The following is a 12,600-nucleotide window of genomic DNA, read 5'->3' on the forward strand; positions in this document are numbered from 1 at the left end:
AACTATAGATAGAGTTTGGTCCTAGACTAATGATATAGCTTAGGTGCAAACTAAATACCAGATTCAGGTCTACCCATATTCCCTTTGATGTCAAAACCCAAAAAAAGAATAATAAAGATAGGGTGTTGGTCTGGTTTTTTTGGATTGTATGTGTTTTACTCTATTATTCGTAGCATGGTATTTTTATTTATGTTGGAGTATTATACCTGTGTATGTTGTTATGATGTGTTGGTATCTTTTCTCATCCTCTTTTCTTCACTTTGTTCTTTCAAGATACAAGAAGCATAGAGACACTTAGTATTGAGGATGATAATGATGATGACCAAATAAGGAGAGGTGTCGTTCCCTCCAGGCTTTAAATTCCACCTCCACCACCAAATTTTTCTTTATCAGTGTCCTCCACGTCCTCCTATCTTCTTTCTCTTCCCTTGTCGTTAGACAAGTCACCTCCCCCATAGAGCAGGGGAAGTGTGGGAGTGGCCACAATGGTTTCCCGGTATGGGTGAAAGCCAGAGACCGACTTTTGTTATAGTAGCTAGCACATGAATATATGGTGGTGCCAATGGATGGGACGGGAAACTACACGACGATGATGGATACAGTGGAAGCAGCCCCAACAGCAGCATGCACAGATATGCCATTTACATAAAAAAGAGCTTCTATAGGGAGAACGTTGATATGGATGAAAAGAAATGTAACCTCATGCTTGTCGGTGATGGAATGGACCTCACCATCATATTTAGTGACCAAAGCAACTATATGGGCGGAAAACCTTCAAAACTGCCATCATTGGTAAGCTAAATCCCTGAAGTTCCTTGGTTTTGACTTTTTGAGTGGGGACTAGAGGTATTGGAATAGGGATTATTGGAGTTGAGACCCTCCCAAAGAGGCATAGAAATATTGAGATTTTAGATCGTCTGGTCGGTGGTGACTCAATCCCAGTACAATTATAGAGCATAGAGCATAGTCAAAAAAGAGGAGTATAGTTCCTCTCTAATGACATTAACTACCACAATCGTTACACCCCATTGATGTTGTGAGATCGATTGTGGTGGTTAACGTCATTGGGGGGGATCTCGGATTTGAAGAAGAGTACAGTTCCTTTCCATTAACGTTGACAACCACAATCATTCTCACACCATCCATGGGGTATGGGGATATGTGTAGTCCTTATATCCCATGGATGGTATGAGATTGATTGTTGAGGTTAACATCGTTGGAGGGGATTTGGACTCGAAGAGGAGTATAGTTCCTCTCCAATGATGTTAACCACCACAATCGATCTCACACCATCCATGGGGTGTGGTCCACATAGCTAATAGATGGTGTGAGATCAATTTTTGTGATTGACTCATTGGAGGGGATCTAGTCTCGAAGAGGAGTATAGTTCCTCTTCAATGACATTAACCACCACAATCGATCTCACAACATCTATGGGGCGTACTCCCCACATTCCATGGATGGTGTGAGATCCATTGTAGTAGTTAACGTCATTGGAGGGGATGTGGACTCGAAGAGGAGTATAGGTCATCTCCAGTTTCCTTAACCACAACAATTGATCTCACACCGTCTATGGGGTGTAGTCCCCACACCCTAGTTCAACTCACCTCATAGATGGTGTGAGATTGCTTATGGTAATTTTAATCATTGGAGGAGATTTGGACTCTTATTATTAGAGGGTTGTTCTCTCCCATATAAATGATGCTGGTGGAAAGCAAACATAAATTGGTATCGATGAACTTAGCCTTAGTGAAGTTGTCGGCCTGGGTCAAGTCATTGATGGCTTGGAATCCAGGTCACTTGACTCGGCCACCCAGGGAGACCCCTAATCCATAATTCATGTACTTTTCATTAAAGAGAGGGTCCAAGGTGAAATCTCCCTGCCACTCCAGCCACCCTTCGGGCTTGATGATGCTACCAATGTAGGACTGCATAAAGACGGTTCGTAAGTAGATCATCTATGGTCGGCTCACGTAGGTCGATTTAGAGTAGTTGGAACCAAAAGTGAGTAGGTCTGAGTTGATGAAGATGTTGTAAAACTAGAAGGAGAAGCAATTGGTATCATTGAGTTCCATGCGGCCATGGATGGTGATGGTGTTCTTCTACTTAGAGAGGACCTACCTGGCCAGGATTTGGGAGTTTTCAAAACTACAATCCCCCGGCTAAAGATGAATTCGACGGTGCCAGTGGTGCGACACTCATGGTAGAACTGGCGTTTGGAATGAGCTTGGAGGATGTCCTGTTAGCGCCTGATGTAACATCTTAAGAACAGTGATTGGTTCGAATTAGATCGGAGTGCCATTGCTTTGTATTTCTGGGGTCCCACCTTGTTCTCAATGGTCAAGTCTCAGGAGAGAGTCTAGAGATCCCCTCAAATAACGTTACCAAAACCTTTGGAGGCTGTGAGATCGACTGTAGTGGTTAACGTCATTGGAGAGGAATCATACTCCTCTTTGAGTCCAGATCCCTTCTAATAACGTTGACCATCACAATTGATCTCACACCATCCATTGGGTGTGGGGACCATCTCTGGAGTATGGGGACCACACCCCATGGATGGTGTGAAATCGATTGTGGTGGTTAACATCATTGTAGAGGAACTACATTCTAATAATAATTACTGTAGACGGTTCTCTGAGTAAGCAGTATACTCTATACCCTCTAACATTTATTTGTTTTTATTATTATTATTCTTTACTTAAGTAAATTAATTTAGGGTAATTTACACAAATCACCCCTGAGGTTTGACGAAAGGATAATTTTACCCCCCAGTTTTGAAAAATTCTGCGTACCCACCTGAGGTTTGCAAACAGTAACAAATAAGCCCATTCCGTCAATTCATGACTAACAGTGTTAAAAATAAGAGGTGAACTGACAAAATTACCCTTGCAAAAAAAGAAAAGAAAAAAAAAAACCTTGCAACTCATCTTCCCCAAATCGATTAGGGAAGATGAGTTGCAGGTTTCAAAACCCTTTCAACCCTAAGTAATTTAGGGTTTCAAATTAGGAAAAAATCCCAAATCAAAACCCTTTTGCGCACCTGAGAAGAAGCATTATGGACGATCGGTGGTCGCTAAATGGAATGACTGCTCTTGTTACTGATGGAACCAGTACGATTGGGTTCGTATTCTTTCCTCAATTATATATATCTCTTTCTCCTTCTTAATTCTTCCTCTTCTTTTACAGATAAAGAAAGAACCCAACCAAAAGAAAAAGAAAATGAAAATTTCTACTATTTTGGGGTTTTAATGAAAATGTAAGGGACATATTTTGTGATATCTATGTGTTGCAAGATTGCCATTGTGGAGGAATTAGCTCAACTAGGGGCGATCGTGCATACCTATTTTCGAAACGAGGTTGAACGCAACGAGTTCTGGGGTGTCTGGCAAAGAAAGGGTTTCCAAGTTACTGGGTCGGTCTACGATGCTTCGTCTCGTCGTCCTCAACGAGAGAAACTCATGGAGATTGTCTCCTCTGTTTTCCATGGCAAGCTCAATATCCTTGTAAGTTTTGTTTTCTCTACATTTTCTTTCTTCTTTGGGTACTTCAGGCTCTCAATTGGAAAGAGACTGTCCGCATAGCACTTGTCAATGCTTATAAATTAAGAAACATTCTCTCCAATTGCCCTGTTTTTGGATATCTGCATAACCTTGATTCAAATTTGACTAATTCCTGTAGATTTTAATTTTTTGGGTTTTAGGGGGTGGTTTAGTGTTAATTGATGTTAGTGAGTATCTCAGGTGCGCAAAAGGGTTTTGATTTGGGATTTTTTTGCCAATTTGAAACCCTAAATTCGTTAAGGGTTAAAAGGGTTTTGAAAGCTGCAACTCATCTTCCCCAATCGATTTGGGGAAGATGAGTTGCAGGTTTTTTTTTTTGTGTTTTTTGTTTTTTTTTTTCTATTTTTGTAAGGATAATTTTGTTAGTTCACCTCTTATTTTTAACACTATTAGTCATGAACTGACGGAATGGACTTATTTGTTACTTTTTGCAAACCTCAGGGGGGTACGCAGAATTTTTCAAAATTGGGGGGTAAAATTATCCTTTCGTCAAACCTCAGGGGTGGTATGTGTAAATTATCCATTAATTTAATATTACATTTGAGTTCAAACAAGTTTTCACAATAATAATAGAAATAAAAATTACTCGTGTATTACTAGTTATGAGAAAAGTTCCCTGTGGGGGGAGTGTACTTTCCACGCCTAGACATAGTGGGGGGAAAATAACCCTCTGGCCCCAAAGAAAACCAAAAATCCCACCCCCATGATGCTTCCATGTGCGCTCTCATTGGCTCTGTGCGTGTATGGGGCCACACTCCCTATTAGTTATTATTCCATTCGGTAACTATTGGTGGGTCCTGCTCTTATCCTGATTAGTGATCAATTTTTTGTTGTATTCTATTTTCTTATATGGAAAATGACTGCACCCTATGTAAATCTTGATCAATCCCAAATGTTCCATTAATAAGAGTAGAGATGGAAAATCAACATCCCAGGAAAGCGAAGGTCGCTAGCTAATCTCCAAATTTTCCTTCTTCATGATCATCAAGGAGAAGGGGATGTGGCATTTTATTTAAGAATTGAAGAAACTGTTTAAATGACTAGTCCAACAATTTCATTATTGAAGGGTGGAAGTTCAGCGATTTCATCACAGAATATTGAATGGCTTTCAAGATTTCATCGGATGCATAAGTTACAGAATATTATTGAGAATGGCTTTCAAAATTTTATTATTAAGAATATTACAAGCATATATTACCCCTGTTAAGAATATCGATTAAAATGAGTAATCTGGGGGTATTTTGGTCTGTTTTATGTTTGAGTTTTATTTCTGTTTCTGTTTTATTTTCTTTTTTTATGTACTTCGGGTAGTTTGGGTATTTCCATTGTAATTAGGTTAAGTAATATAAATATTATACTCTCTCCTCACAATTCAATTAATTAGAATCGTGAGGGAAGTTCCTTGCTTCCCAATCGATCTCTCTTCTTCTTCTCTTCTCTTCTTCTCTGCTGATTACAGTTGTAGGTCAGAATTGTTACATGGTATCAGAGCATTAATCCTGACCCACATTCTTCCTCTCTTCTGCGGTTTTGAAGCTTTTTTTATTGTCCTCTCTTATCGTGGTCCACCGCATCCAGATGCTGTCTTATATGGCCTAAACCCTAGTCATATTATGATGAAGGACTAGGGTTCCCTGCTATGCTGAAGATTGGCTGCCTACACAGTCTGATTGTTGGAGTGCTATCTTCCCCCATCTAAGATCGATTTTCTAAAACCCTGTGGAAATTGATTTTTTGTTTCTCCTGGAGTTTCCCTTCTCTTCATTGGCCGTTGGTGTGAATTCACTTAGAGGGGGGGTGAATAGGTGAAGGTAGTGGAATATAAAAAATATTACAAAAATAAAAGAGTTATCAATGAAAGACAATTAAAATTGCAAAGATAACACAAGAATTTATAGTGGTTCGGTCAAAACTTGTCTACGTCCACTCCTCTCACCTTAGAGAGAATTCTACTAAAAAGAATCTTGAGAATGAGCAAGAGAACTCGTACAAATCTTGATTTCGAACAAGAGGACTCAACCAATCTTGATTATGAGCAAGAGGACTCAACTAACACATATAATAAAAATTTACTAGGAAATGATTACCTCAACTTTAGTAAGTGTGTAAGCTACCTTCCACCTTTGGAGCTTGAAGCTAATTGAGGTAGAGGAGCTTGAGCGTGTGAGCTTCGTGATGAATTGATGCTTACAATCAATGAGTGGCTCACTTTGATGCTATTGCAATGAATCTTGTATTGAAGGCTCTTAATTGTGATTAATAGTAGTGATTAGAGCCTTAAACAATAGTCTATTTATAGGCTAGGTAGCTCTAATAATTATAGAAACTGTCTTAAGATCAGATTGAATTAGATAGTCATAATCCGGTATACCGATTCCCAATCCAGTATGCTGGTTCACCAAATTTCCTTATATGAATTAAGGTGAAACGGTCAAATTTCAATAGTCATATCTTAATCCAGTATGCTGGATCATAATCTAGTATACCGTTTCAGGGTAAAACATAACCAGTAGTGATCCGGTATGCTGGATCACTATCCAGCGTGTGCTAGAAAGCTACTGTGGGCTATTTCCTGAGATCAACAATGATCCGGTTTGCCGGATTAGCTATTTTCTGTTGAAATATGCTAAGTCCTTTCTGGGGCTACCTTGGGGGGTTTTCAAACTAAATTGGTCACATGTATTGGGGTTGTTTTAACCTCCTAAAGTCATTCTACATGAATGTATGCGTGTGTGTGTGTGCAATACATTAATTGTGACAATTTATAAAAAAGTACAAAGTCTTCAAGACTTAAACTTGACAGTCTTCAATGTAGACTTCTTTTATTTTGACTTGGTCTTTATCTTCAAGACTTAATTCTTCATTTCATGTCTTTAAGATAAACTTTGAGCATTAGTCACTTGACTTGAGTGCTTGCTCCAATTGAGTGCGTGCTCTTGAATTGGGTGTATGCTCAGCGTGTGCTCTTGAGTTGAGTGTATGTATGCTCTTGAGTTGAGTATATGTATGCTCCCCCTCACTTGGTGCTACGCTCTTATCTAAACAACTTAAACAAGAGTTAGTCTAAAAGTGGTTATATTTTCTATCATCAAAACCTCTATGTCATCATGGTGGATGATTTGGAGTATATGAGGTCTTTTCCTCAATAGCTGGTCTAAGGTATTTTTCCCTACTGTTTGGTGGTTTGTTTGGCCATAAATTGGTTCCTCCTTGACTGTTGTCTCAAGGTTATCAGATTCCCTATTTTTTGCCCTACTTTGGGTTTTGCTGTGGCTGAAATCGATTTGGCTTGGTTCTTCTATATGTTGGCTGCATCTATCCAAGCTTCAAGGTGTTGTTTATTTGGTTATCATGGCTGATTCCAAGCCTTCCACAGATAACTTTAATGTTCAGATCACTACCATTAAGTTGAATGGTGCTTCGAACTATCTCCTTTGGTCTCAAGCCTTTGAAGTATATGTTACTACTCGCCGGAAGATGACTTATCTTACTATGACTCTTCCAGCCTCTACTGATGATAAATATGAAGATTGGAAGGCTGAGAATGCAACCCTCCTCTGCTAGCTTTGGAATAGCATGGAGCCCTCCATAGCCTAAAACGTAATGTTTCATAAGACTACCAAGGGTGGTTGGGAAGAACTCAAGGAGAGCTATTCTCAAGATACTAATCTCTCTCAGATTTATGATTTATATTAAAAAATTTTCTCCTTCAAGCAAGAAGGAAAATCCCTTGGCGAATACTACAGTTCTTTGAAGGGAATGTGGGAGGAACTTAATGTGTACCAGCCTATATCTACTGATGCTGCTGTGATTAAGGCTCAACGTTCTGAATTTCTTATTGCTAAGTTCCTCTTTGGGTTAGATTCTGATCTTCAATCAGTCAAAAGCCAATTATTGACTGGTGAGAAGATCCCCTCTATAAATGAAGCTTACTGTCGCATACACAGGGTTGTTTCTCCCTCCACAGTTAAAACTGATGTTGCCCCTGCCTCTAAGGATAATTCTGCCCTGTTTACTTCTACTATAGGATGTAGTCGTGGTGGTGGTACCTCTTCTCAAGGTGGTCGTGGTTCTGGAGCTGGTGGTGGCTGTGGGGCTGGATCTGGTGTTCGAGGGGCTGGTTCGGACACTGCTGGTTCATCTTCTAGTGATGGTAGTTCTCGATGGTGTACTCATTGCAATTGTCCTGACCACATTGTTGACAAATGCTGGCTGAAACATGGTAAACCACAATGGGCTAGAGAGCAGTTTGCCAATGACGTAGTTTCTGATGGAGCGGCTGACTCTGTGCATCCTTCTAACACTAATCATGGGTCTCCTACTGATAGTGGTAGTACTTCTAGTGATCTGGTTTCTCAATTATTCAAATGAGTTCAACAACTGGAGGCATCATCTTCTACTCCTACATCTACTCTTGCCCACTCAGGTACTACTACGTGTTTAGCCTCTTCATCCTCTCCATGGGTTATTGACTCCGGTGCCTCTTCTCATATGACTGGTAAGCCTAATTTATTTTCCTCTTTTACTCAGTCTACTACTCCATCTCGGATTTCCATTGCCGATGGATCCTTTATTCCTGTTACTGGTCATGGGGATATTCCCTTGTCCTCTAATCCTTCCTTGATTGATGTTCTTCATGTACCTAGACTGCCTCTTAATCTTTTGTCTGTTAGTCTTAACTAAGTCTTTAAATTGTTCTATAACCTTTCATCCTTCTCATTGTGTTTTCCAGGATCTTGTGACAAGGACGACTATTAGTGGCGGGCATGAGAAGGGTGGTCTCTATTATTTTGATTTGGCGTCTTCACCAACGACGGCTGTTGCTACTTCTTCTGATGTTTCTCCATTACATTGGCACTATCGGCTAGGACATCCTTCCTTATTCAAGCTACAACATCTAGTTCCTAGCTGTAAAGTGATGAGCACATTTATGTGTGAAATCTTAGGGCATAAAGCATACATTTTACCACATTGGACAGAGTTACTCGGTGCTTTCTTGTGCTTTTCAGGTTTTAGGTGAATTCTTGTGAAAGTTGAGGAGATGATGCTAAAAAAATGTTTTTAAGCTATTTATAGGTGTTAATGGCTTGGATGAGTAGCCCATCGAGTCAGCTTCGTAACGGTTCAAACGGCACTTGATTCCGAGTTGAAACGAAGAAGTTACGGCCGTTTCCGTAACGAAGCACGAAAATGGTCTATAGGGGTTTATTTGTAATTATTGACAGTTGGCCGGGGACAAAGTGAAGCGAAAGTTCAATTCCAGGAGCCTTAACGCAATTATTAGAAGTTATATTTCCTGTACCCGAAAGATTCCATTTGGAGGGCTCTGGACAGTCCAACTTCAACTTGAGATATCTTGGGCTCCCGAACTCCAAATTGGACGAAATTTGGATCTATTTTGGGTGATTTTTTGCAAGGAACACAATGGTGAGGCCTATATAAGCACCCCATGCTCCACGTTTTCTGAAGGACAAAATGGGTATTTTATTTATTCTTGAAAGAATCCTAGTCATCACCCTTACTCTCTCTCTCCTCCAACTTCTCAAGGGCACTTCTGGAATTCTAATTGGGATAGATTTATTTTGAAAGATATTCTCTCACCTATGGAAAGTTGAAAAGTCAATGATACTTTGATTTTATTGCTTGGAGAAGATATCTATAAAGAAAAGGAAGCACTTGTTAGAATTGGAAGTTTACTTTTCTAGAAATAGAAAGTCTATGTAAACAATCTTCTCTTCTTCGTCTTTCTATTTGTTTCTTTTTTCTTAGGATTCAAGGCATTGTAAAAGAGGAGGGAGAGGAGAATATTCTCTTTTCTTAGGGAATATTTCTCCTACACTTCCCTCTTCTCTCTTCTCCTCTCTTCCCCCTATAAATACCCCTTGCCCTCTGGGTTGTGAGAAGTTAGTTTTTTTAGTTCAGTTTTTAGTTAGTTTCTAGTTCAATTTTAATTCTGTTTTTAGTGTAATTTTTAGTTCATTCACTTAGTGAAATTTCTTCTCTTCTTCTCGTTCTAATTTGTGATTTTTGGCTTTTTCTAAGTTCTAGTTTGCTTTTATGATTTTTAGTTAATGGTTATAATAGGTTTAGTTTATGCTTTAATTTCAATTTAAGTCTTCAATTGGGTTGTAATTTCTTAATTCTAGTTTAGGTTTTAAGCCTTTTAGTCTAAGTTCTTAAGTTGATGACAAGACTTGAAGATTTAGAAGAGGAGGCCATGGTAAGTTTATGCAAGTATTCAAGCTTTTCAATTACATTCATGCAAGCACATCCAGGTTTTACTATCTAAACTCTCAATCTCATTCTCCATCTCCTCTATCTCTCTCTATCTTCTTCTTCTTCCCCCTCTATTTCTTTTATTTTAATTTTATATAGTTGTGATTTATGGATGCATTTTTATTCCCTTATTTCTTTTTATGTGGTTAGTATGTGTGGCTGCATTTTTATTCCTTTCAATTCGCTTTAGTTTGATAGGTTAGATGCTCATGTGTTAGGACGCCGATTTAATCCCTTAATTTTGTTAGATGCTTATGAGTTAGGATGCATTGATTTTCGTTTGTTTAATTAGTTTAATTTAACACTTTAATTTGGTTCACTTTGCATTATTTTTAAGTTAGTTAAATAGAGTGGCGTATATCTCCTCATGTTCGACCCGTAGCTACGATTGACCCGTACGCTTGCGGTTTTATTTTAACTTAAACACAAAGCTATCTCCCGTATTGAATGTGAAGCTTGTGAGCTTGGCAAGCATCATTGCACTGTTTTTCCTTTATGTCCAGAGTTTAGGAGTACTTTGTTATTTCAATTAGTCCATTCTGATATTTGGGGTCCACGTAGGGTCAAGAGTCGATTAGGTTTTCGTTATTTTGTCAGTTTTATTGATGATCATTCTCGGATGACATGGTTTACCTCCTGAAGGATAGATCTGAGTTTGTATTTGTTTTCCAACAATTTTATAATGAAATTCGTATTCAATTTGGTGTTCATTTGAAAGTTTTGCATACTGATAATGCTTTGGAAATAGTTCAACGTGAGGTTTTTTCCTTTGGTTCTGACAATGGCATTCTTCATTAAACTAGTTGCTCTTACACACCACAACAAAATGGTGTGGCAGAGCGTAAAAACCGCCATTTGTTAGACATTACTAGGTCTTTAATGTTTCATATGAATGTCCCTCCTCTCTATTGGGCTGATGCAGTGTTGATTGCCTGCTTCTTGATTAATTGTATGCCTTCTTCCATTCTTAATAATCAACTTCTCTTTAATGTTGTTTTTCCGGAGCGGGCTGTTTTCTCTCTTCCTCCTCGTGTTTTTGGTTGCCAATGTTTTGTTCATATTCTTCGTCCTGGTCTTGATAAATTATCACCTAGGGCTGTCAAGTGTCTATTTCTTGGATATTCACGTACCTAGAAGGGGGTGTCGGTGTTTTGATCCTGTTTCTCGCCAACAATTTGTTTCCATTGATGTGACCTTCTTCGAAAATACTCCTTATTTTGCTGGTTCTCCCAGTAATGTTGATCTTCCTGTTGATACTGGTGTTGTTGGTCCGGTTGATCCTGCTGTCCCTCCAGTTACTAATCCTGGTTCCGGGCCTCTGCAGGTCTATCACCACCGTACACAACAGCAGCCGCTGCCTGTGCCACCTCAAAATATTGCTGCTGCCCCTCTACTGCCACCAGCTGTGACCTTGCTTGTGGATCCCCCTTTGGATACTGATGATCGTCCTATTGCATTGCGCAAAGGTACTCGTACTTGCACTCAAAATAGTTCCCTTTACCCGTTGGCACATTATGTTTCTGTTGCTCATCTCCCACCTCCTTATCGTGCTTTTGCTACCACATTGCACTCTACCTTTGTTCCCACCTCTTATACACTTGCCTTATCTCACCCAGGGTGGAAACATGCTATGGATATGGAGATGGATGCCTTGATATCTCGTAAGACTTGGTCACTTGTGGATCTACCACCTCGTAAAGATCTTGTTAAGTGTCGTTGGATGTATACAGTTAAGTACAATCCCGATGGAACTGTGGAACTGCTTAAGGCCTGGTTGGTTGCGAAAGGGTTTACACAGACCTATGGGGTCGACTACTTTGAGACCTTCTCTCCTGTTGCCCGTTTGAATTCTGTTCATATCATTCTTTCCTTAGCAGTCAACCTTGATTGGCCGCTTTTTCAGATGGATGTGAAGAACGCCTTCTTATATGGCGATCTCCAGGAGGAGGTATATATGGAGCAACCTCCTGGGTATGTTGCTCAGGGAGAGGATAGTCTTTGTGTCTGTCGCCTTCATAAGGCAATTTATGGATTGAAATAGTTTCCTCGTGCATGGTTTGATAAATTCAGCAGTGTTGTGGCTGGTTATGGGTTCTCTCAGTGCTACTCTGATTACTCTATCTTTGCTAGACGTCAGGGGTCTAACGTGATCATCCTTGCAGTCTATGTCGATGACATTATTATTACTGGTAATGATGCTTCTGGAATTGCACAGGTGAAGAATTATTTACATGATCATTTCCAGATCAAGGACTTGGGTAGCCTCAGGCACTTTCTTGGCATTGAGGTTGTTTGCTCCTCTCGAGGTCTTAGCCTATCCTAGAGAAAGTATGTTCTTGATTTACTTGATGAGACAGGAATGTTAGGTTGCAAACCTATTGATACTCCTATGGATCCCCACGTCAAATTTGGTGCTTCTGATGACAAAGAGTTTGGTGACATACATCAGTATCAGCGCCTGGTCGGTAAACTTATTCATCTTACAGTAACTCATCCTGACATCTCCTTCACTGTGGGGGTTGTTAGCCAGTTCATGTAAAATCCTAAACAAGTACATTGGGATGCTGCTTGTCGCATTCTAAGATATCTCAAAAGTGCTCCTAGCAAGGGATTAGTGTATTGTCGCCATGGTCATACCAACGTGGTTGGATTCTCTGATGCTGACTGGGCTGGTTCTGATGGCGATAGATCAACTACAGGTTATTGTACCTTCTTTGGAGGAAATTTGGTTACTTGGAAGAGCAAGAAATAGACGAATATAGCT

The 12,600-nt window shown here is 39.7% G+C and overlaps 1 protein-coding gene across 1 annotated transcript; it reads left to right on the top strand.

Moving 5' to 3' along the window:
* Positions 1–485: 485 nt before the first annotated feature.
* LOC122648246 (tropinone reductase homolog At1g07440) lies at positions 486–3,581 on the top strand. Its single transcript, XM_043841480.1, has 3 exons — positions 486–496; positions 3,052–3,124; positions 3,294–3,581. Exons 1-3 carry the CDS (start codon positions 486–488, stop codon positions 3,579–3,581), a joined length of 372 nt encoding a protein of 123 aa, XP_043697415.1.
* Positions 3,582–12,600: the final 9,019 nt, after the last annotated feature.

Source organism: Telopea speciosissima, unplaced genomic scaffold, assembly GCF_018873765.1.
Source record: "Telopea speciosissima isolate NSW1024214 ecotype Mountain lineage unplaced genomic scaffold, Tspe_v1 Tspe_v1.0633, whole genome shotgun sequence".
Lineage (NCBI taxonomy): Eukaryota > Viridiplantae > Streptophyta > Magnoliopsida > Proteales > Proteaceae > Telopea > Telopea speciosissima.

Excerpts from the sequence above, each read along its gene's own strand:
- LOC122648246 (XM_043841480.1), top strand. Across the intron at positions 3,125-3,293 it reads GAACCAGTACGATTGGGTTC|ATTGCCATTGTGGAGGAATT; the intron begins GTATTCTTTCCT and ends ATGTGTTGCAAG.